The sequence below is a fragment of the Chamaea fasciata genome, unplaced genomic scaffold, assembly GCF_029207755.1.
Source record: "Chamaea fasciata isolate MVZ Bird 193981 ecotype frontalis unplaced genomic scaffold, bChaFas1.0.hap1 SCAF_934, whole genome shotgun sequence".
NCBI classification, from domain to species: Eukaryota; Metazoa; Chordata; class Aves; order Passeriformes; family Sylviidae; genus Chamaea; species Chamaea fasciata.
Genome location: NW_027095019.1, coordinates 1 through 25,427, shown reverse-complemented (window position 1 = coordinate 25,427; position 25,427 = coordinate 1). Strand labels below are relative to the sequence as shown.

General features: G+C 58.3%; 1 protein-coding gene across 1 annotated transcript; it reads right to left on the bottom strand.

Annotated features, from left to right (window-relative positions):
* Positions 1 to 4,767: 4,767 nt before the first annotated feature.
* LOC136306050 (26S proteasome regulatory subunit 6B) lies at positions 4,768 to 24,432 on the bottom strand. The gene is made up of 11 exons (XM_066209395.1): positions 24,327 to 24,432; positions 22,996 to 23,094; positions 21,468 to 21,654; positions 19,747 to 19,893; positions 17,156 to 17,265; positions 14,170 to 14,263; positions 11,804 to 11,971; positions 9,380 to 9,456; positions 8,176 to 8,344; positions 7,117 to 7,172; positions 4,768 to 4,940 (listed from the first exon to the last, which is right to left on the bottom strand). Exons 1-11 carry the CDS (start codon positions 24,360 to 24,362, stop codon positions 4,827 to 4,829), a joined length of 1,257 nt encoding a protein of 418 aa, XP_066065492.1. The 5' UTR covers positions 24,363 to 24,432; the 3' UTR covers positions 4,768 to 4,826.
* Between the last annotated feature and the right edge of the window lie 995 nt (positions 24,433 to 25,427).

Below are 25,427 nucleotides of genomic sequence, written 5' to 3'. Positions count from 1 at the left end.
GCAAAATTCCCCCCAAATCCCTCCCGGAACCCCCAAATCCCCCCAAAAATCCCCCAAATCCCCCTGAAATTCCCTGAAATTCCCCCAAATCTCCCGAAAATCCCCCCAAATCTTTCCAAAATTCCCCCAAACTCCCCCAAAATCCCCCCAAATCTCCCCAAATCCCTCAAACCTCTCCAAAATTCCCCCAAAATTCTCCCAAATCCCCCCAAAATCCCCTAAAATTCCCGCAAATCCCCAAAAAAACCCCCCCAAAATCCCCCCAAATTCTCCCAAAATCCCCCCAAATCCCCCTGAAATTCCCTAAAATTCCCCCAAATCTCCCGAAAACCCCCCCAAATCCCCCCGAATTCCATCGAAATTCCCCCAAAATTCCCCCAAAATCCCCCCAAATCTCCCAAAATCCCTCAAATCTCTCCAAAATTCTCCCAAATCCCCCCAAAATTCCCCCAAAATTCTCCCAAATCCCCCAAATCCCTCAAATCTCTCCAAAATTCTCCCAAAATTCCCCCAAATCCCCAAAAAACCCCAAAATCCCCCCAAAATCCCCCAAAACCCCCCTAAAACCTCCCAAATCTCCCCTAAATCCCCCCAAATTTCCCCTCCCCCAGCCCAAAATTCCAGCCGGGAATTCAGGAGCCGGGGGGGTTGGAGGGGGGGGAGGGGGAATTTTTTTTGGGAGGTCCCGGGAGAGGCCGAAAAAAAAAAAAAAAAACCCAAAAAAAACCATTGGGAAACGGCGCAAAAAAAATTTGGGGAATTTTGGGCCAGAGGGGAACGGAGGTGGGGGAGGGGAGGGGAGCGGGACAAAGGGGAGCCGGACACGGGGTGGGGGAGGGGAGACTGGGGGGATTTGGGGGGATTTTGGGGGATTTTGGGGATTTTGGGGATTTTTTGGGGATTTTTGGGGATTTTTGGGGATTTTTGGGGATTTTTGGGGATTTTTGGGGAGTTTTGGGGATTTTTTGGGGATTTTTGGGATTTTTGGGGATTTTTTGGGGATTTTTTGGGGATTTTGGGGGATTTTTTTGGGGATTTTGGGGGATTTTGGGGATTTTTGGGGATTTTTTGGGATTTTTGGGGAGTTTTTGGGGATTTTTTGGGATTTTTGGGGAGTTTTTGGGGATTTTTTGGGATTTTTTGGGGATTTTTGGGGATTTTTTGGGGATTTTGGGGATTTTGGGGATTTTTGGGGATTTTTGGGGGATTTTTTGGGATTTTTTTTGGGATTTTTGGGGATTTTTTGGGGATTTTTGGGGATTTTTTCGGATTTTTTGGGGATTTTTAGGGGATTTTTGGGGATTTTGGGGGATTTTGGGGATTTTGGGGATTTTTGGGGATTTTTGGGGATTTTGGGGGATTTTTGGGATTTTTGGGGATTTTTTGGGGATTTTGGGGATTTTTGGGGATTTTTGGGGAGTTTTTGGGGATTTTTTGGGATTTTTTTGGGATTTTTGGGGATTTTTTGGGGATTTTGGGGATTTTTGGGGATTTTTGGGGGATTTTTTGGGATTTTTTGGGGATTTTTGGGGATTTTTTGGGGATTTTTGGGGATTTTTTCGGATTTTTTGGGGATTTTTGGGGATTTTTGGGGGATTTTTGGGGATTTTTGGGGAGTTTTGGGGATTTTTTGGGGATTTTTTGGGATTTTTTGGGGATTTTTGGGGATTTTTTGGGGGATTTTTGGGGATTTTTTGGGATTTTTTGGGGATTTTTTGGGATTTTTTTGGATTTTTTGGGGATTTTTGGGGATTTTTGGGGGATTTTTGGGGATTTTTGGGGGATTTTTGGGGATTTTTTGGGGATTTTTTGGGGATTTTTTGGGGATTTTTGGGGATTTTGGGGGATTTTTGGGGGATTTTTGGGGATTTTTTGGGGGATTTTTGGGGATTTTTGGGGATTTTTTGGGGATTTTTTGGGATTTTTTTGGATTTTTTGGGGATTTTTGGGGATTTTTGGGGATTTTTGGGGATTTTTGGGGATTTCTGGGGAGTTTTTGGGATTTTTTCGGATTTTTTTGGATTTTTTGGGATTTTTTTGGGATTTTTGGAGATTTCTGGGGAGTTTTTGGGATTTTTTAGGATTTTTTTGGATTTTTTGGGATTTTTTTGGGATTTTTGGGGATTTTTTGGGATTTTTTTGGGATTTTTTGGGGATTTTTTGGGAATTTTTGGGGATTTTTTGGGATTTTTTGGAGTATTTGGGGGATTTTTTGGGGATTTTTGGGGAGTTTTGGGGATTTTTTGGGATTTTTTGGGGATTTTTGGGGGATTTTTTGGGATTTTTTGGGGATTTTTGGGGATTTTTGGGGATTTTGGGGGGATTTTTTTTATTTTAGGGCATTTGGGGAGATTTGAGGAAATTTGGGGGATTTTGGGGGATTTTTTAGGGGATTTTAGGGAAATTTGGGGGATTTTGGAGGGATTTGAGGGAATTTTTGCGAAGTTTCAGAGGAATTTGAAGAAATTAGGGGGATTTGGGGAATTTTCGGGGAATTTTGGGGGAATTTTCGGGGAGTTTGGGGGGAATTTCGGGGGATTTGGGGGAATTTTCGGGTCATTTCGGAGGATTTTGGGGGATTTTTTGGGGATTTTGGGGGATTTTAGGGGATTTTGGGGGATTTTTTGGGGATTTTGGGGGATTTTAGGGGATTTTAGGGAATTTTTTTTTGACTTTAGGGATTTTCGGGTCATTCCGGAGGATTTTGGGGATTTCGCGTCACTCTGGGAAGTTTCGGGGCACTCGAGGCTCCTTTCACGTCCCATTCCGGCGGGTTTGGGGCAATTCCGGCACATTTTGGGACAATTTCGGGACAATTTCGGGACTTTTTAAAGCGATTTTTTTTTTTTTGGGGGGGGAATTTTTTGGGAATTTTGGGGCTTTTTTTTTTTTTTTCCCCCTTTTTCTTAGCCCCTCCCCCCTTTTCCCCCTCCCCTCCCCCACCCGGGGGTCTCCCCTCCCCCCCCCCAAATTTTGGGGCTCTCCCCCCCCCCCCCGGCTTTTCCCACCTGCGGCTCCCCCGCCACTTCCGCGCACGTGACCCGGCACCGTCCAATCAGCGCCCTCCTCTCCCGCGCGGGTGACTCCGGCCCACCAATGGCAGCGCGGGGGTTCCCGCCCTCACGTGACGGGAAGCGGGCCAATCAGATGAGCGCACGGGGAAGGGTGGCTGGGGGGGGGGGCGCGTCGCCATGGCAACGGGCCGCGCCGATCACGTGACCTCCGCGACCCCGAAACCGGCGGAAAATGCCCCAAAAACGCCCCAAAAATGCCCCCAAAGTGTCCCCAAGGTGTCCCCAAGGTGTCCCCAGGTCCAGGTGACGTCCCCAAGGTGTCCCCAAGACCCCAGGAGTGTCCCCAAGTCCCTCCTGGTGTCCCCAAGGTGTCCCCAAGTCCCTCCCGGTGTCCCCAAGGTGTCCCCATGTCCCCAAGGTGTCCCCAAGTCCCTCCCGGTGTCCTCAAGGTGTCCCCAAGTCCCCGGTGATGTCCCCAAGGTGTCCCCAAGTCCCTCCCGGTGTCCCCAGGGTGTCCCCAAGCCCCCAGGTGATGTCCCCAAGGTGTCCCCATGTCCCCAGGTGATATCACCAAGTCCCTCCCAATGTCCCCAAGGTGTCCCCAGGTCCAGGTGACATCCCCAAGGTGTCCCCAAATCCCTCCCGGTGTCCCCAAGGTGTCCCCATGTCCCCAAGGTGTCCCCAAGTCCCTCCCAATGTCCCCAAGGTGTCCCCAGGCTCAGGTGACGTCCCCAAGGTGTCCCCAAGTCCCTCCCGGTGTCGCAAGGGTGTCCCCATGTCCCCAGGAGTGTCCCCAAGGTGTCCCCACATCCTTCCCCATGTCCCCAAGGTGTCCCCAGGCCCAAGTGACGTCCCCAAGGGTGTCCCCAAGTCCCTCCCGGTGTCCCCAAGGTGTCCCCAAGTCCCTCCCGGTGTCCTCAAGGTGTCCCCAGGCCCAGGTGATGTCCCCAAGGTGTCCCCAAGTCCCTCCTGGTGTCCCCAAGGTGTCCCCATGTCCCCAGGTGACGTCCCCAAGGTGTCCCCAAGGTGTCCCCAGGCCCCCAGGTGATGTCCCCAAGGTGTCCCCAAGTCCCTCCCAATGTCCCCAAGGTGTCCCCAGGCTCAGGTGATGTCCCCAAGGGTGTCCCCAAGTCCCCGGTGATGTCCCCAAGTCCCTCCCAGTGTCCCCAAGGTGTCCCCAAGTCCCTCCCGGTGTCCCCAGGGTGTCCCCATGTCCCCAGGTGACGTCCCCAAGTCCCTCCCGGTGTCCTCAAGACCCCGGTGATGTCCCCAAAGTGTCACCAAGTCCCTCCCAATGTCCCCAGGCTCAGGTGACGTCCCCAAGGTGTCCCCAAGTCCCTCCCGGTGTCCCCAAGGTGTCCCCATGTCCCCAGGTGATATCACCAAGTCCCTCCCAATGTCCCCAAGGTGTCCCCAAGACCCCAGGAGTGTCCCCAAGTCCCTCCCAGTGTCCCCAAGGTGTCCCCAGGCCCAGGTGACATCCCCAAGGTGTCCTCAAGTCCCTTCCGGTGTCCTCAAGGTGTCCCCATGTCCCCAGGAGTGTCCTCAAGTCCATCCCAGTGTCCCCAAGGTGTCCTCAAGACCCTGGTGACGTCCCCAAGGGTGTCCCCATGTCCCCAAGGTGTCCCCAAGTCCCTCCCGGTGTCCCCAGGGTGTCCCCAAGCCCCTCCCGGTGTCCCCCCAAAAAAAGCTCCAACGCTCTCGGCTCGGGTCTCAGCTTTATTCCAACGTCCCCAGGTGTCCCCAGGTGTCCCCCAGGTGTCCCCAGGTGTCCCCCAGGTGTCCCCAGGTGCGCGGAACGTCCCCGCGGCGTCACTTGTAGAACTCGTGCTCCTGCTCGTCCTTCTTGATGACGGTTTTGTACGCCTTCTCGAAGTCCTTGGCCAGCACGATGTACCTGTTCTCCCGCACGGCCAGCATGCCGCCCTGCCGCAGGTAACGTCACCTGAGCGTCACCTGGGTCACCTGAGTGTCACCTGTGTCACCTGTGTCACCTGTACCTGTTCTCCCGCACGGCCAGCATGCCGCCCTGCCGCAGGTAACGTCACCTGAGCGTCACCTGGCTCACCTGTGTCACCTGTACCTGTTCTCCCGCACGGCCAGCATGCCGCCCTGCCCCAGGTAACGTCACCTGAGCATCACCTGGGTCACCTGAGTGTCACCTGTGTCACCTGTACCTGTTCTCCCGCACGGCCAGCATGCCGCCCTGCCGCAGGTAACGTCACCTGAGCGTCACCTGGCTCACCTGAGTGTCACCTGTGTCACCTGAGCATCACCTGTGTCACCTGTGTCACCTGTACCTGTTCTCCCGCACGGCCAGCATGCCGCCCTGCCGCAGGTAACGTCACCTGAGCGTCACCTGGCTCACCTGAGTGTCACCTGTGTCACCTGTGTCACCTGTACCTGTTCTCCCGCACGGCCAGCATGCCGCCCTGCCCCAGGTAACGTCACCTGAGCGTCACCTGGCTCACCTGAGTGTCACCTGTGTCACCTGAGCGTCACCTGTGTCACCTGAGTGTCACCTGTGTCACCTGTGTCACCTGTACCTGTTCTCCCGCACGGCCAGCATGCCGCCCTGCCGCAGGTAACGTCACCTGAGCGTCACCTGGCTCACCTGAGTGTCACCTGTGTCACCTACAGCCCGCCCCGTGTCACCTGAGTGTCACCTGTGTCACCTGAGTGTCACCTGTGTCACCTACAGCCAGCCCCGTGTCACCTGAGCGTCACCTGGCTCACCTGAGTGTCACCTGTGTCACCTGAGCGTCACCTGTGTCACCTGTGTCACCTGTACCTGTTCTCCCGCACGGCCAGCATGCCGCCCTGCCGCAGGTAACGTCACCTGAGCGTCACCTGGCTCACCTGGGTGTCACCTGTGTCACCTACAGCCCGCCCCGTGTCACCTGAGTGTCACCTGTGTCACCTGTACCTGTTCTCCCGCACGGCCAGCATGCCGCCCTGCCCCAGGTAACGTCACCTGAGCGTCACCTGGGTCACCTGGGTGTCACCTGTGTCACCTACAGCCCGCCCCGTGTCACCTGAGCGTCACCTGTGTCACCTGGGTGTCACCTGAGTGTCACCTGGGTCACCTGGGTGTCACCTGTGTCACCTACAGCCAGCCCCGTGTCACCTGAGTGTCACCTGGGTCACCTGAGTGTCACCTGCGTCACCTGTACCTGTTCTCCCGCACGGCCAGCATGCCGCCCTGCCCCAGGTAACGTCACCTGAGCGTCACCTGGGTCACCTGAGTGTCACCTGTGTCACCTGAGCGTCACCTGTGCCACCTGTGTCACCTGTACCTGTTCTCCCGCACGGCCAGCATGCCGCCCTGCCCCAGGTAACGTCACCTGAGTGTCACCTGGGTCACCTGGGTGTCACCTGTGTCACCTACAGCCCGCCCCGTGTCACCTGAGTGTCACCTGAGCGTCACCTGTGTCACCTGGGTGTCACCTGTGTCACCTACAGCCAGCCCCGTGTCACCTGAGCATCACCTGGGTCACCTGAGTGTCACCTGTGTCACCTGTACCTGTTCTCCCGCACGGCCAGCATGCCGCCCTGCCGCAGGTAACGTCACCTGAGCGTCACCTGGGTCACCTGGGTGTCACCTGTGTCACCTGAGCGTCACCTGTGTCACCTGTGTCACCTGTACCTGTTCTCCCGCACGGCCAGCATGCCGCCCTGCCCCAGGTAACGTCACCTGAGTGTCACCTGGGTCACCTGGGTGTCACCTGTGTCACCTACAGCCAGCCCCGTGTCACCTGAGTGTCACCTGGGTCACCTGAGTGTCACCTGAGTGTCACCTGTGTCACCCACGGCCAGCCCTGTGTCACCTGTGTCACCTACACTGAGCTACAACCACGCCTGCGTCACCTTTGCCACCTCTGGTCACACCTGTCCCAGGTGTCCCCTGCACCACCTGTCCCTGGCGTCACACCTGTCCCCAGGTGTGTCCCCAGGTATGTTCCCACCTGTCCCAGGTGTGGCCCCAGATTTCTCCCACCTGCCCCCAGGTGTGCCCCACCTGTCCCCAGGTGTCCCCAGGTGTCTCCCACCTCTCCTGGGTGTCCCCAGGTGTGTCCCACCTGCGCCCAGGTGTGTCTCTCACCTCCTGGCAGATGGAGTTGATGTCGGCCCCCGAGATCTTGTCCGGCCGCGCCACATCTGGGGCGGGGTCAAGGAACCAGCACAGGTGAGCGCCAGGTGTGTCCAGGTGTGCGCAGGTGAGGGATCCCATCCCCCAGGTGCGCCCCCATGCCCCCCCCAGGTGTGTCCTTGGCACATCCAGGTGTGCCCCGGCTCCCACAGGTGTGTTGGATCCCATCCGCCAGGTGTGTCCCAGCCCCTCCAGGTGTATCCCCGGTGCCCCCAGGTGTGTTTTTAACCGCCCCAGGTGTGCCCAGGTGTGTTTTTAACCCCCCCAGGTGCGTTTTTAACCCCCCAGGTGTGTTTTTAACCCCTCCAGGTGTACCCAGGTGTGTTATTAATCCCTCCAGGTGTGTTTTTAACCCCCCCAGGTGTCCCCAGGTGCGTTTTTAACCCCCCCAGGTGCTCCCAGGTGTGTTTTTAACTCCCCCAGGTGCGTTTTTAACCCCCCCAGGTGCCCCCAGGTGTGGTTTTAACCCCCCCAGGTGTGTTTTTAACCCCTCCAGGTGTACCCAGGTGTGTTTTTAACCCCTCCAGGTGTGTTTTTAACCCCCCAGGTGTGTTTTTAACCCCTCCAGGTGTTCCCAGGTGTGTTTTTAACCCCTCCAGGTGCCCCAGGTGTGTTATTAATCCCTCCAGGTGTGTTTTTAAACCCCCCAGGTGCCCCCAGGTGCGTTTTTAACCTCCCCAGGTGTCCCCAGATGCGTTTTCAACCCCCCCAGGTGCGTTTTTAACCCCCCAGGTGCGTTTTTACCCCCCCCAGGTGCGCCCAGGTGTGTTTTTAACTCCCCCAGGTGCATTTTTAACCCCCCCAGGTGCCCCCAGGTGTGTTTTTAACCCCTCTAGGTGCGTTTTTAACCCCTCAGGTGTGTCTTTAACCCCCCAGGTGTGTTTTTAACCCCTCCACGTGCCCCAGGTGTGCTATTAATCCCTCCAGGTGCGTTTTTACCCCCCCCAGGTGGGCCCAGGTGCGTTTTCCTCCCTCCCCAGGTGCGCCCAGGTGCGCCCAGGTGCAGGATACAGTCCTCCAGGTCCACCTCCTCGGACAGGTTCATCTTCCCGGTGATGGTGGAGAAGATGAGGCGCTTCTGGCGCCGGTCGGGCAGCGGGAACTCGATCTTCCTGTCCAGGCGCCCGGGGCGCAGCAGCGCTGGGTCCAGCGTGTCGGCGCGGTTCGTGGCCATGATCACCTGGGCGACAGGTGAGGGACACACCTGAGATACACCTGAGAGCACCCGCAGCTGTAAAACCCCAGAAAACCCCGAAAAATCCCCGGGATTTCTGACCCAGGTGTGCCCAGGTGTGCCCAGGTGTGCCCGGGTGTCGGCGCGGTTCGTGGCCACGATCACCTGGGCGACAGGTGAGGGACACACCTGAGTCCACTCGCAGCCGTAAAACCCCAAAAAACCCCGAAAAATCCCCGGGATTTCTGAGCCAGGTGTGCCCAGGTGTGCCCAGGTGTGCCCAGGTGTGCCCAGGTGTGCCCAGGTGTGCCCAGGTGTGCCCGGGTGTCCGTGCGGTTCGTGGCCATGATCACCTGGGCGACAGGTGAGGGACACACCTGAGATACACCTGAGAGCACCCGCAGCCGTAAAACCCCAGAAAACCCCGAAAAATCCCCGGGATTTCTGAGCCAGGTGTGCCCAGGTGTGCCCAGGTGTGCCCAGGTGTGCCCGGGTGTGCCCAGGTGTGCCCAGGTGTGCCCAGGTGTTGGCGCGGTTCGTGGCCACGATCACCTGGGCGACAGGTGAGGGACACACCTGAGATACACCTGAGAGCACCCGCAGCCATAAAACCCCAGAAAACCCCGAAAAATCCCCGGGATTTCCGAGCCAGGTGTGCCCAGGTGTGCCTGCGTGTGCCCAGGTGTGCCCAGGTGTGCCCGGGTGTCGGCGCGGTTCGTGGCCATGATCACCTGGGCGACAGGTGAGGGACACACCTGAGATACACCTGAGACCTCCCCAAACCATTAAATTCCTGTAAAACCCCCGGGATTTCTGAGCCAGGTGTGCCCAGGTGTGCCCAGGTGTGCGCACAGTTCAAGGCCACGATCACCTGGGCGACAGGTGAGAGGTGAGGGATACACCTGAGCGCACCTGGATTCCTCCAGAACCACGGGAAGACTAAAATTCCAAGTCCGGCTGCTCCCAGGAGCGGTGGGCGTGGTCACCTGGAGCACACCTGGAGCACACCTGGAGCACACCTGGAGCACACCTGGGGCTCACCTTGACGTTGACGTTCTGGTCGAAGCCGTCCATCTGGTTGAGGAGCTCCAGGAGGATCCGCTGCACCTCGCGGTCGGCTTTGGGGCGGAACGCGGGGATTGTGGGTAATTCCCCGGAATTCCGGCCAGGTGAGGCCGAATTCCACCCGAAACAACCCAAAATCCGCCCAGGTGAGCCCGAAATCCGCCCAGGTGAGCCCGAAATCCGCCCAGGTGTTCCTGAGCTTCTTTCCCCAGGTTCTCCAGAAGGTTCCTCGACCGAAAATTCCACCGAATCCCGGCCGAAATCACCCAGGTGATCCCAAAATCCGCCCGGAAACACCTGAATGCCGTCCAGGTGACGCCAAAATCACCCCAACTCTGCCCAAAATCACCCAAAACTCCCCAAATTCCGCCCCAAAATCTCCCAAAATCCCCCAAAATCCACCAAAAACCACCCAAATTTCACCTAAAACCAAAGTCCATCCAAATTCCACCAAAAATCACCCAAATTCAACCCAAATTCCACCTCACAATCCCCCAAAATCGCCCAAAATCCCCCCAAAATCACCCAAATTCCACCCAAATTCCTCCCAAAATCACCCAAAATCACCCAAACCCTCTCAAAATCCATCCAAAATCACCCAAATTCCACCAAAAATCACCAAAATCCCCAAAAATCCCCCCAAAAGCCCCCAAATCCCCCAAAATCCATCCAAAATTCCCCCCAAAATCCCCCCAATTCCCCCAGAATCCTCCCAAAATCCCCCAAAATAACCCAAAATCCCCCCAAAATCCCCCAAATTCCACCCAAATTCCCCCTCAAATTCCCCAAAATCCCCCCAAATCACCCCAAACCCTCTCAAAATCCATCCAAAATCACCCAAATTCCACAAAAATCACCAAAATCTCCCAAATCCCCCCAAAACTCCCCAAATTCTCCCAAAATCCCCCCAAAATCCCCCAAATTTCCCCCAAAACTCCCCGAATTCCACCCAAATTCCCCCAAAATCCCCCCAAAACTCCCAAAATTCCCCAAATTCCCCCCAAATCCCCCAAAACTCCCCCAAATCCCCCAAAAATTCCCCAAAATCCCCCAAACTCCACCTCAAATTTCCCCAGAATCCACCCAAAATCCCCCCAAAATCCCCCAAATCCCCCCAAAATCCCCCAAATCCCCCCAAAATCCCCCAAATCCCCCCAAATTCCCCCCAAATCCCTCCAAAATCCATCCAAAATCCCCCCAAATTCCTCAAATTCCACCTCAAATTCCCCCAGAATCCCCCAAAATCCCCCCAAATCCCCCCAAACCCCCAATTTTTCCCCAAAATCCCCCAAATTTCCCCCCAAAATCCCCCAAATTCCCCCAAAACTCCCCAAAATCCCCCCAAAAATCCCCCCAAAATTCCCCAAAATTCCACAAAATCCCCCCAAAATTCCCCAAAATTCCACAAAATCCCCCAAATCCCCCAAAATGCCCCCAAAATTCCCCCAAATCCCCCCAAAATCCCCCCAAATCCCTCCAAATCCCCCCAAAATCCCCCAAATTTCCCCCCAAAACTCCCCAAAATCCCCCCAAAACCCCCCAAATTTCCCCCCAAAACTCCCCAAATTCCCCCAAAATCTCCCCAAAACTCCCCAAAATTCCACAAAATCCCCCCAAATTCCCCCAAAATTCCCCAAACTCCCCCCAAATCACCCCAAACCCACTCAAAATCCATCCAAAATCCCCCAAATTCCCCCAAATTCCCCCCAAATCCCCCCTAAATCCCCCAAATTTCCCCCAAATCCCCCCAAAACCCCCCCAAATCCCCCCAAATGCCCCAAAATCCCCCAAATTTCCCCCAAAACTCCCCAAAATCTCCCCCAAAATCCCCCCAAATCCCCCAAATTCCACCTCAAATTCCCCCAGAATCCACCCAAAACTCCCCAAAATCCCCCAAAACTCCCCAAATTCCCCCAAATACCCCAAAATCCCCCCAAATCGCCCCCAAATCCTCCAAAATCCATCCAAAATACCCCAAATCCCTCAAGTTCCACCTCAAATTCCCCCAGAATCCACCCAAAATCCCCCAAAACTCCCCAAAAATCCCCCCAAATGCCCCAAATTCCCCCAAAATCCCCCAAATTTCCCCCCAAATCCCCCAAAATCTCCCCCAAAATCCCCCAAATCCCCCAAAACTCCCCCAAATCCCCCCAAAACTCCCCAAATTCCCCCAAAATCCCCCAAATCCCCCAAAATCCCCCCAAATCCCCCAAATTCCACCTCAAATTCCCCCAAATTTCCCCCAAAATCCCCCCAAAACTCCCCCAAATTGCCCCAAAATCCCCCAAATCCCCCAAAACTCCCCCAAAATCTCCCCCAAAATCCCCCAAATCCCCCAAATCCCCCAAATTCCCCCCAAACCCCCCCCAACCCCCCCCCAGCTCCCGGCGAGGCGCTGACCGCCGGTCTGGGCGTCGAAGCGCTTGGTGGCGATGGCGTCGATCTCGTCGATGAAGATGATGGCGGGCGCGTTCTCCTTGGCCAGGCGGAAGACGTCGCGCACCATCCGCGGGCCCTCGCCCAGGTACTTCTGCACGAACTCCGAGCCCACCACGCGGATGAACGCCGCTGCCCGCGCCGCGGGGGAGGAATTTAACCGGCGGTGAGGGGGGGAGGGGGTGGGGCAAGGGGGGGATGGTGACCCGAGAAATGGGGGGGGGGGGATTGACCGACACCTCCCCCAAAAAAAAAAATCCCAATGGGAATCCCGGGGGGAGGAGAAGGAAGGAAAGGTGTGTCCAGGAATCCCGTGGAGAGCACCAGGAACCTCAAAATATCTCCTGAAACCCCATGGAGAGCACCAGGAACTCAAAACATCTCCAGGAATCCCGTGGAGAGCACCAGGAACTCAAAAACATGTCCGGGAACTCATGGAGACCACCAGGAACCTCAAAATATCTCCTGAAACCCCGTGGAGAGCACCAGGAACTCAAAACATCTCCAGGAATCCCGTGGAGAGCACCAGGAACCCAAAACATCTCCGGAAACCCCAGGGAGATGACCAGGAACTCAAAACAACACCTGAAACCCCATGGAGAGCACCAGGAACCTCAAAATATCTCCTGGAAACTCATGGAGAGCATCAGGAACCTCAAAATATCTCCTGAAACTCCATGGAGAGCACCAGGAACTCAAAATATCTCCTGAAAACTCATGGAGAGCATCAGGAACCTCAAAATATCTCCTGGAAACTCATGGAGAGCACCAGGAACTCAAAACATCTCCATGAATCCCATAAAGACCACCAGGAACTCAAAACATCTCTGGGAACCCCAGGGAGATGACCAGGAACTCAAAATATCTCCTGGAAACTCATGGAGACCACCAGGAACCCAAAAACATCTCCAGGAATCCCAGGGAGAGAACCAGGAACTCAAAACATCTCCGGAAACCCCATGGAGAGCACCAGGAACCTCAAAATATCTCCGGGAATCCCAGGGAGAGCACCAGGAACACAAAAACATCTCCAGGAATCCCAAAAATCCCTCCGGGAATTCAGGGAGAGCACCAGGAACCCAAAAACATCTCCTGAAATCCTATAAAGACCACCAGGAACCCAAAACATCTCCGGGAACCCCATGGAGAGCACCAGGAACTCAAAACATCTCTGGGAATCTCATGGAGACCACCAGGAACCTCAAAACATCTCCTGAAACTCCATGGAGAGCACCAGGAACCCAAAAACATCTCCAGGAATCCCAAATATCCCACTAGGAATTCAGTGGGAGGACCAGGAACTCAAAACATCTCCGGAAACCCCATGGAGATGACCAGGAATCCCAAAAATATCTCCGGGAATCCCAAAAATCCCACCGGGAATCCGTGGGGAGGACCAGGAACACAAAGTGTCTCCAGGAATCCCATGGAGAGCACCAGGAACCCCCAGGATCCTGCCAGGAATCCATGGAGATCCCTCCAGGTGACCCCAAACCTGCCCAGGTGACCCCAAACCCCACCCAGGTGACCCCAAACCCCACCCAGGTGACCCCAAACCTGCCCAGGTGACCCCAAACCCCATCCAGGTGACCCCAAACCCCATCCAGGTGACCCCACACCTGCCCCAGGTGACCCCAAACCGGCCCAGGTGACCCCAAACCCCACCCAGGTGACCCCAAACCCCGCCCAGGTGACCCCAAACCTGCCCCAGGTGACCCCAAACCCCGCCCAGGTGACCCCACACCTGCCCAGGTGACCCCAAACCCCACCCAGGTGACCCCAAACCTGCCCAGGTGACCCCGAACCCCACCCAGGTGACCCCAAACCCCGCCCAGGTGACCCCACACCTGCCCAGGTGACCCCAAACCCCGCCCAGGTGACCCCAAACCCCGCCCAGGTGACCCCAAACCCCACCCAGGTGACCCCAAACCTGCCCCAGGTGACCCCACACCTGCCCCAGGTGACCCCAAACCCCGCCCAGGTGACCCCACACCTGCCCAGGTGACCCCAAACCCCGCCCAGGTGACCCCAAACCCCACCCAGGTGACCCCACACCTGCCCAGGTGACCCCAAACCCCGCCCAGGTGACCCCAAACCCCACCCAGGTGACCCCAAACCCCGCCCAGGTGACCCCAAACCCCGCCCAGGTGACCCCAAACCCCGCCCAGGTGACCCCAAACCCCATCCAGGTGACCTCAAACCCCACCCAGGTGACCTCAAACCCCGTCCAGGTGACCCCACACCTGCCCCAGGTGACCCCAAACCGGCCCAGGTGACCCCAAACCCCGCCCAGGTGACCCCACACCTGCCCAGGTGACCCCAGGTCTCACCTGTGGTGTGGTGGGCCACGGCCTTGGCCAGCATGGTCTTCCCGCAGCCGGGGGGGCCGTACATCAGCACCCCCCGTGGGGGGTCGATCCCGATCTGGGGGGGGGGAGGGGGACGCAGGTGAGATCACCTGGGCGGGGCGACGCCAGGAACCCCCGGGAGAGCGGGAGGAACCCAAAACATCTCCAGAAATCCCACCGGGGATCCATGGAGAACACCAGGAACCCAAAATATCTCCAGAAATCCCACCAGGGATCCATGGACATCTCCAGAAATCCCACCAGGGATCCATGGAGACCACCAGGAATCCAAAATATCTCCAGAAATCCCACCAGGGATCCATGGACATCTCCAGAAATCCCACCAGGGATCCATGGACATCTCCAGAAATCCCACCAGGGATCCATGGAGAACACCGGGAACCCAAAATATCTCCAGAAATCCCACCAGGGATCCATGGAGACCACCAGGAACCCCCAGAAAGACCCGGAAACCCCATGGAGACCACCAGGAACCCCGAAAAAAGACCCAGAAACCCCATGGAGACCACCAGGAACCTCAAAAAAAGACCCAGAAACCCCATGGAGACCACCAGGAACCTCAAAAAAGACCCAGAAACCCCATGGAGACCACCAGGAACCCAAAACATCTCCAGAAACCCCATGGAGATCACCAGGAACCCAAAACATCTCCAGAAACCCCATGGAGACCACCAGGAACCCAAAACATCTCCAGGAACCCCCAAAATCCCATCAGGAACCCCATGGAGACCACCAGGAACCTCAAAAAAGACCCAGAAACCCCATGGAGACCACCAGGAACCCAAAACATCTCCAGAAACCCCATGGAAACCACCAGGAACCTCAAAACATCTCCAGAAACCCCACAGAGACCACCAGGAACCTCAAAAAAAGACCCAGAATCCCCATGGAGACCACCAGGAACCCCCAAAAAGACGCAGATTCCCCATGGAGACCACCAGGAACCTCAAAACATCTCCAGAAACCCCATGGAGACCACCAGGAACCCCCAAAAAAAGACACGGAAACTCCATGGAGACCACCAGGAACCCAAAACATCTCCAGAAACCCCATGGAGACCACCAGGAACCCAAAACATCTCCAGGAACCCCCAAAATCCCATCAGGAACCCCACGGAGACCACCAGGAACCTCAAAAAAAGACCCAGAAACCCCATGGAGACCACCAGGAACCTCAAGACATCTCCAGAAACCCCATGGAGACCACCAGGAACCCAAAACATCTCCAGGAACCCCCAAAATCCCATCAGGAACCCCATGGAGACCACCAGGAACCTCAAAAAAGACCCAGAAACCCCATGGAAACCACCAGGAACCCCCAAAAAGACCCAGAATCCCCATGGAGATCACCAGGAACCTCAAAACATCTCCAGAAACCCCATGGAGACCACCAGGAACCCCCAAAAAAAGACACGGAAACCCCATGGAGACCACCAGGAATCCAAAATACCTCCAGGAACCCCCAAAAATCCCACCGGGAACCCCCCGGAGACCACCAGGAACCTCAAAACATCTCCAGAAACCCCATGGAGACCACCAGGAACCCCCAAAAAGACCCAGAAACCTCACGGAGACCACCAGGAACCCCCAAAAAGACCCAGAATCCCCATGGAGACCACCAGGAACCTCAAGACATCTCCAGAAACCTCATGGAGACCACCAGGAGCCCCCAAAAAAGACCCAGAAATCCCATGGAGACCACCAGGAACCCAAAATACCACCAGGAACCCCCAAAATCCCACCAGGAACCTCACGGAGACCACCAGGAACCTCAAAAAAAGACCCGGAAACTCCATGGAGACCACCAGGAACCTCAAGACATCTCCAGAAACCCCATGGAGACCACCAGGAACCTCAAAAAAAGACCCAAAAACCTCACGGAGACCACCAGCAACCCCCAAAAAGACCCAGAATCCCCATGGAGACCACCAGGAACCTCAAAACATCTCCAAGAACCCCATGGAAACCACCAGGAACCTCAAAAATATCTCCAGAAACCCCATGGAGACCACCAGGAACCCCGAAAAAAGACCCAGAAACCTCATGGAGACCACCAGCAACCTCAAAAAAAGACCCAGAAACTCCATGGAGACCACCAGGAACCTCAAAAATATCTCCAGAAACCCCATGGAGACCACCAGGAACCCAAAACAACTCCAGAAACCCCATGGAGACCACCAGGAACCTCAAAACATCTCCAGAAACCCCATGGAGACCACCAGGAACCCAAAACATCTCCAGGAACCCCCAAAATCCCATCAGGAACCCCACGGAGACCACCAGGAACCTCAAAAAAGACCCAGAAACCCCATGGAAACCACCAGGAACCTCAAAACATCTCCAGAAACCCCACAGAGACCACCAGGAACCTCAAAAAAAGACCCAGAATCCCCATGGAGACCACCAGGAACCCCCAAAAAGATGCAGAATCCCCATGGAGACCACCAGGAACCTCAAGACATCTCCAAGAACTCCATGGAAACCACCAGGAACCTCAAAAATATCTCCACAAACCCCATGGAGACCACCAGGAACCTCAAAAAAGACCCAGAAACCCCATGGAAACCACCAGGAACCCCCAAAAAGACCCAGAAACCCCATGGAGATCACCAGGAACCTCAAAACATCTCCAGAAACCCCATGGAGACCACCAGGAACCCCCAAAAAAAGACACGGAAACCCCATGGAGACCACCAGGAACCCAAAATACCACCAGGAACCCCCAAAAATCCCACCGGGAACCTCACGGAGACCACCAGGAACCTCAAAAAAACACCCGGAAACTCCATGGAGACCACCAGGAACCTCAAGACATCTCCAGAAACCCCATGGAGACCACCAGGAACCCCCAAAAAAGACCCAGAAACCCCCCGGAGACCACCAGGAACCCCGGCGGCCTCACCTGGAGCTCACCTGGAGCTCCCCTGGAGGTCACCCCGCGTCCTCACCTGCTTGTAGAGCTCGAAGTGCGTGAGGGGCAGCTCGACGGCCTCGCGCACCTCCTGCTTCTGGATGTCCATGCCGCCGATGTCGGCGTACACCACGTCCGGCTTCTGGTCTGGGGACGGGGCACACGGGGGCGCTGCTGCGGTCACTGGGGCCGGTCTGGGGTCAACTGGGACCAACTGGGACCGGTCTGGGGTCAACTGGGACCAACTGGGACCGGTCTGGGGTCACTGGGGCCGGTCTGGGGTCAACTGGGACCAACTGGGACCAGTCTGGGGTCACTGGGGCCGGTCTGGGGTCACTGGGACCAACTGGGACCAGTCTGGGGTCACTGGGGCCGGTCTGGGGTCACTGGGACCAACTGGGACCGGTCTGGGGTCACTGGGGCCGGTCTGGGGTCAACTGGGACCAACTGGGACCGGTCTGGGGTCACTGGGACCGGTCTGGGGTCAACTGGGGCCAGTTTGGGGTCAACTGGGACCAGTCTGGGGTCACTGGGGCCGGTCTGGGGTCACTGGGACCGGTCTGGGGTCAACTGAGACCAACTGGGACTGGTCTGGGGTCAACTGGGACCAGTTTGGGGTCAACTGGGACCGGTCTGGGGTCACTGGGGCCGGTCTGGGACCAACTGGGACCAGTCTGGGGTCAACTGGGACCGGTCTGGGGTCAACTGGGACCAGTCTGGGGTCAACTGGGACCGGTCTGGGGTCAACTGGGACCAGTTTGGGGTCAACTGGGACCGGTCTGGGACCAACTGGGACCAACTGGGACCGGTCTGGGGTCAACTGGGACCAACTGGGACCGGTCTGGGACCAACTGGGACCAACTGGGACCGGTCTGGGGTCAACTGGGACCAACTGGGACTGGTCTGGGGTCAACTGGGACCAACTGGGACCGGTCTGGGACCAACTGGGACCAACTGGGACCGGTCTGGGGTCAACTGGGACCAACTGGGACCGGTCTGGGGTCAACTGGGACCAACTGGGACCGGTCTGGGGTCAACTGGGACCAACTGGGACTGGTCTGGGGTCAACTGGGACCAACTGGGACCGGTCTGGGACCAACTGGGACCAACTGGGACCGGTCTGGGGTCAACTGGGACCAACTGGGACCGGTCTGGGACCAACTGGGACCAGTTTGGGGTCAACTGGGACCAGTTTGGGGTCACTGGGGCCGGTCTGGGGTCAACTGGGACCGGTCTGGGGTCAACTGGGACCAGTTTGGGACAACTGGGACCGGTCTGGGGTCACTGGGACCAGTTTGGGACAACTGGGACCGGTCTGGGGTCAACTGGGGCCGGTCTGGGGTCAACTGGGACCAGTCTGGGGTCACTGGGACCAGTTTGGGACAACTGGGACCAGTCTGGGGTCAACTGGGGCCGGTCTGGGGTCAACTGGGACCAGTCTGGGGTCACTGGGGCCGGTCTGGGGTCACTGGGGCCGGTCTGGGGTCACTGGGACCGGTCTGGGGTCACTGGGACCAGTTTGGGACAACTGAGACCGGTCTGGGGTCACTGGGGCTGGTCTGGGGTCACTGGGGCCGGTCTGGGACCAACTGGGACCAGTCTGGGGTCAACTGGGACCGGTCTGGGACCAACTGGGACCAGTCTGGGGTCAACTGGGACCAGTCTGGGGTCACTGGGGCCGGTCTGGGGTCAACTGGGACCGGTCTGGGGTCAACTGGGACCAGTTTGGGGTCAACTGGGACCAGGTTGGGGTCACTGGGGCCGGTCTGGGGTCAACTGGGACCAGTCTGGGGTCAACTGGGACCAGTTTGGGGTCACTGGGGCCGGTCTGGGGCCAACTGGAGCCGGTCTGGGGCCAACTGGGACCAGTCTGGGGTCACTGGGGCTGGTCTGGGGTCAACTGGGACCAGTTTGGGGTCAACTGGGACCAGTTTGTGGTCACTTGGGCCGGTCTGGGGTCACTGGGGTCAACTGGGACCAGTTTGGGACCAACTGGGACCAGTTTGGGGTCACTGGGGCCAGTCTGGGGTCAACTGGGACCGGTCTGGGGTCAACTGGGACCAGTTTGGGGCCACTGGGGCCGGTCTGGGGTCAACTGGGACCGGTCTGGGGTCACTCGGACCAGTCTGGGGTCAACGGGGACCAGTCTGGGGTCAACTGGGACCAGTTTGGGGTCACTGGGGCCGGTCTGGGGTCAACTGGGACCGGTCTGGGGTCACTGGGACCAGTCTGGGGTCAACGGGGACCAGTCTGGGGTCACTGGGACCAGTTTGGGGGAACTGGGACGGACTGGGATGATACTGGGATGAGACTGGGATAGGACTGGGACTGACTGGGCCAGACCTTCATGGTGGCCCCAGAAGCCACGTTTTGGGCCCCAAACCCCATTTTTCAGCCCCCAGGTGCGCCCAGGTGCGCCCAGCTGTGCCCAGGTGCGCCCAGGTGCGCCCAGGTGCCTCACCTGAGGTCAGCACCACGACGCCGCTGTCGGCCTCGGGCGGCAGCACGTCCACCGGGGCGTTAACCGCGACTCCCAAACCCCGTTTTTTTAACCCAAAACGATGATTTATGTATCCCAGGTGCGCCCAGGTGTGCCCAGGTGCGCCCAGGTGCGCCCAGGTGCCTCACCTGAGGTCAGCATCATGATGCTGCTGTCGGCCTCGGGCGGCAGCACGTCCACCAGGGCGTTGCTGTGCTTGTGCAGCGCCACCGAGGCGTTGGGCTTGAGCAGCTCGCGGTCGATGGTGCTCAGGATGCGCACGTAGTAGTTGGAACCTGCGGGGAGAGACGCACCTGGGCAGGTGACACCTGGGACAGGTGACGGCCGGGGGACAGGTGGGGACGCACCTGAATGGGGTCACACCTGGGACAGGTGACACCTGGGAGACAGGTGGGGGCGCACCTGAATGGGGTCACACCTGGGACAGGTGACACCTGGGGGACAGGTGGGTTCACACCTGAATGGGGACACACCTGGGACAGGTGACACCTGGGGGACAGCTGGGGACACACCTGAATGGGGTCACACCTGGGACAGGTGACACCTGGGGGACAGCTGAGGACACACCTGAATGGGGACACACCTGGGACAGGTGACGACCGGGGGACAGGTGGGGTCACACCTGGGACAGGTGACACCTGGGACAGGTGACGGCCGGGGGACAGGTGGGGACACACCTGGGACAGGTGACGGCCGGGGGACAGGTGGGGTCACACCTGAATGGGGTCACACCTGGGACAGGTGACACCTGGGACAGGTGACAGCTGGGGGACAGGTGGGGACACACCTGGGACAGGTGACACCTGGGGTAACGCCCAGGCAGGTGTACACCTGAACAGGATCACGCCTGGACAGGTGACACCTGGGACAGGTGACGGCCGGGGGACAGCTGGGGACACACCTGAATGGGGACACACCTGGGACAGGTGACACCTGGGGAACAGCTGGGGACACACCTGAATGGGGACACACCTGGGACAGGTGACACCTGGGGTAACGCCCAGGCAGGTGTACACCTGAACAGGATCACGCCTGGACAAGTGACACCTGGGACAGGTGATGGCCGGGGGACAGCTGGGGACACACCTGGGACAGGTGACAGCTGGGACAGGTGATGGCCAAGGGACAGGTGGGGACGCACCTGGGACAGGTGACACCTCAAACAGGTGACAGCTGGGGGACAGCTGGGGACACACCTGAGTGGGGACACACCTGGCACAGGTGACACCTGAATGGGGTCACACCTGGGACAGGTAACACCTGAGAATACCCGGAGACACACCTGGGCAAGTAACACCTCAATGGGGTCACATCTGGGCCAACACCTGGGCACGAAACACCTGGGATCACCTGGGCAGGTAACACCTGACTGGGATCACCTGAGGGTCACACCTGTCTGAGGTCACACCTAACTGGGCTCACCTGTCCGGGACCACGCCTGGGGTCACACCTGGGATCGCAGCAGGTGAGGTTTTGTGGTTGTGCCCAGGTGTGTGTCTCACCTGTGCCCAGGTGTGCCCAGGTGTGTGCCCAGGTGTGTCTCACCTGTGGTGGAGCCGACAATGGCGGTGTTCTGGTCCACGGCCTCCAGGAACTGGCCGATGACCAGCGGGGACAACCCCAAACCCCAAACCCCCGTGACCCTCACCTGTCCCAGGTGTGCCCAGGTGTGTCTCACCTGTGCCCAGGTGCGCTGGCTCACCTGTGGTGGAGCCGACGATGGCGGTGTTCTGGTCCACGGCCTCCAGGAACTGGCCGATGACCAGCGGGGACAACCCCAAACCCCAAACCCCCGTGACCCTCACCTGTCCCAGGTGTGTCTCACCTGTGCCCAGGTCCGCTGGCTCACCTGTGGTGGAGCCGACGATGGCGGTGTTCTGGTCCACGGCCTCCAGGAACTGGCCGATGACCAGCGGGATGCTCTGGATGCGCTTCACCTCCTCCTGCGCGTGCAGGAACTCCTTCTTCAGGTTCCGCTGCTCGTCCTTGATGTACTCCTCCTGCACCTCCAGGAACTCCAGCTCCTGCTGCAGCTTCTGCAGGTGAGAGACACACCTGAGCCAGGTGAGAAACACCTGAGAGACACCTGAGACACCTGAGAGACACCTGAGAGACACCTGAGACACCTGAGAGACACCTGAGACACCTGAGAGACACCTGAGAGACACCTGAGACACCTGAGACACCTGAGACACCTGAGAGACACCTGAGACACCTGAGAGACACCTGAGAGACACCTGAGAGACACCTGAGACACCTGAGAGACACCTGAGACACCTGAGAGACACCTGAGCCATTGGGGGCATTGGGCTCCTCCTGCACCTCCAGGAACTCCAGCTCCTGCTGCAGCTTCTGCAGGTGAGACAGGTGAGTGACACACCTGAGCCAGGTGAGAAACACCTGAGAGACACCTGAGACACCTGAGCCATTGGGGGCATTGGGCTCCTCCTGCACCTCCAGGAACTCCAGCTCCTGCTGCAGCTTCTGCAGGTGAGACAGGTGAGGGACACACCTGAGACACACCTGAGACACCTGAGAGACACCTGAGACACCTGAGACACCTGAGAGACACCTGAGACACCTGAGAGACACCTGAGATACACCTGAGACACCTGAGACACACCTGAGATACACCTGAGACACCTGAGAGACACCTGAGATACACCTGAGAGACACCTGAGAGACACCTGAGAGACCTGAGACACCTGAGACACCTGAGACACCTGAGAGACACCTGAGACACCTGAGAGATACCTGAGACACCTGAGACACCTGAGACACACCTGAGACACACCTGAGACACCTGAGACACCTGAGAGACACCTGAGACACCTGAGACACCTGAGACACACCTGAGACACCTGAGACACCTGAGACACCTGAGACACCTGAGACACACCTGAGAGACACCTGAGACACCTGAGACACCTGAGACACCTGAGACACACCTGAGAGACACCTGAGACACCTGAGACACCTGAGACACACCTGAGACACCTGAGACACCTGAGACACACCTGAGAGACACCTGAGACACCTGAGACACCTGAGACACCTGAGACACACCTGAGAGACACCTGAGACACCTGAGAGACACCTGAGACACCTGAGAGACACCTGAGACACACCTGAGATACACCTGAGCCATCGGGGACATTGGGCACATCAAGCTCCTCCTGCACCTCCAGGTGTCCCTCAGGTGTGCCCAGGTGTGCCACTCACCTTGTACCAGCTGCGCAGGTAACCTCACCTGTCCTCAGGTACGCGACACTCACCTTGTAGCTGCTGTACAGATCTTGTAACCCCCCTCACCCGTCCCCAGGTGTATCACACCTGTCCCCAGGTGCGTCTCACCTGTCCCCAGGTGCGCCACTCACCTTGTACCTGCTGTACAGGTCCTCCAGGTCCTCGGGTTCGGGCACCAGGAAGGAAAGGCCGGGGAGGGGCCGAGGGGCAGCCGAGGCCGGGACATCGTCCTGCACAGGTGAGACGGGACAGGTGAGACGGGACAGGTGAGACGGGACAGGTAAGGGCACGGCTAAAGGACAGGTGAGACACGCAGGTGAGACAGGGGAGACAGCTCAGGTGAGACAGCACAGGTAAGGGACAGGTGAGACTCAGCAAGGGAGACAGGTGAGACAGGACAGGTGAGATGAAAACAGGTGAGAGACAGGTGGGGACAGCACAGGTGAGGCAAGGGAAACCGGGGAGACAGATTAAGGGAGAGGTGAGACAGGTGAGAGATGGGACAGGTGAGACGGGACAGGTGAGACAGGTGAGGACACGACAGGTGAGACGGGACAGGTGAGATGGGACAGGTGAGACAGGTGGGGACACGACAGGTGAGACGGGACAGGTGAGACAGGTGGGGACACAACAGGTGAGACACGGGACAGGTGGAGAACAGGTGGGGGACAGGACAGGTGAGACAGGACAGGTGAGACAGGTGGAGAACAGGTGGGGGATGGGACAGGTGAGACAGGACAGGTGGGACAGGTGGAGAACAGGTGAGGGACACGACAGGTGAGACACGGGACAGGTGGGACAGGTGGGAACACGACAGGTGAGACGGGACAGGTGGAGAACAGGTGGGGGACACGACAGGTGAGACGGGACAGGTGAGACAGGTGGGGACACAACAGGTGAGACACGGGACAGGTGGCGGACACGACAGGTGAGACACGGGACAGGTGAGACACGGGACAGGTGGGACAGGTGGAGAACAGGTGAGGGACACGACAGGTGAGACACGGGACAGGTGGCGGACACGACAGGTGAGACACGGGACAGGTGAGACACGGGACAGGTGGGACAGGTGGAGAACAGGTGAGGGACACGACAGGTGAGACACGGGACAGGTGGCGGACACGACAGGTGAGACACGGGACAGATGAGGGACAGGACAGGTGAGACATGTGAAGGGGGAGAGTCAAGATTGGGGGCGGGGACTCCAAATCCTGGGGGCGGGGCACCCATTGGCACCGCCCAACAAAGGGGCTCGGCCAAACCCGGGGCTGGGCGTGGCCTGGGAAAGGGGGCGGGGTCTCAACCAGCGCCGGCCGCGCCCCTCCTCCCCGCCCCCCCCCTCCGGTCCCTCGGGGCCTTTCCGGGGTCCCTGGGGCGCCCCGCGCGTTCCCCACCCCCCCCCGGGAGGATTTTGGGGCAATTTTGGGGTTTTTTGGGGTTTTTTTGGGGGCTCCCCCCGCACCTGCGGCTTCTCCCCGAGCAGCCCCAGCTCCTCCATCGTCACGGCGCGCGCGGCGGAAGTGACGTCGGCGCGACGGCGCGGCGCGCTGACGTCACGGCGCCAGGGCTCCGCCGCGCATGCGCGGCCGGAGGGGGACGGGCCGGAGCTCCCGGGTTGAAACCAGTTTAAAGCAGTTTAAACCAGTTTAAACCAGTTTAAGTGCCAAAGCAGGAGGGCCCGGTGAGCTCCGCGCTCGGCCCAGTTCAGACCAGTTCAGACCAGTTCGGCCCAGGCCCCTCCCAGTCCATCCCAGTTTGTCCCAGTCCATCCCAGTCCCTCCCAGTCCCTCCCAGTTCCCTCCCAGTCCATCCCAGTCCCTCCCAGTCCATCCCAGTTCCCTCCCAGTCCATCCCAGTCCCTCCCAGTCCCTCCCAGTTCCCTCCCAGTCCATCCCAGTCCCTCCCAGTCCCCTCCCAGTCCCTCCCACTCCCTCCCAGTCCCTCCCAGTTCCCTCCCAGTCCCTCCCAGTCCCTCCCAGTCCCTCCCAGTTCCCTCCCAGTCCATCCCAGTCCATCCCAGTCCATCCCAGTTCCCTCCCAGTCCCTCCCAGTTCCCTCCCAGTCCATCCCAGTTCCCTCCCAGTCCCTCCCAGTTCCCTCCCAGTCCATCCCAGTTCCCTCCCAGTCCCTCCCAGTTCCCTCCCAGTCCATCCCAGTCCATCCCAGTTCCCTCCCAGTCCCTCCCAGTCCCTCCCAGTTCCCTCCCAGTCCATCCCAGTTCCCTCCCAGTCCATCCCAGTTCCCTCCCAGTCCATCCCACATCCCAGTCCATCCCCAGTCCATCCCAGTTCCCCTCCCAGTCCCTCCCAGTTCCCTCCCAGTCCATCCCAGTTCCATCCAGTCCATCCCACATCCCAGTCCATCCCAGTCCATCCCAGTCCCTTCCAGTCCCTCCCAGTCCCTCCCAGTTCCCTCCCAGTCCATCCCAGTTCCCTCCCAGTCCCTCCCAGTCCCTCCCAGTCCATCCCAGTCCATCCCAGTCCATCCCAGTCCATCCCAGTCCCTCCCAGTCCCTCCCAGTCCATCCCAGTCCATCCCAGTCCATCCCAGTCCCTCCCAGTCC

What these genes read in the sequence shown, in the direction of transcription:
- LOC136306050 (XM_066209395.1), bottom strand. Translation starts at nt 24,362, where the DNA reads ATGGAGGAGCTGGGGCTGCTCGGGGAGAAGCCGCAG. An exon ending in CTTCGACGCCCAGACCGGCG is followed by an intron (nt 9,457 to 11,803) that starts GTCAGCGCCTCG and finishes TCCGCCCCAAAG; the next exon opens with CCGACCGCGAGGTGCAGCGG. An exon ending in ACCAGAACGTCAACGTCAAG is followed by an intron (nt 8,345 to 9,379) that starts GTGAGCCCCAGG and finishes CCTGTCGCCCAG; the next exon opens with GTGATCATGGCCACGAACCG.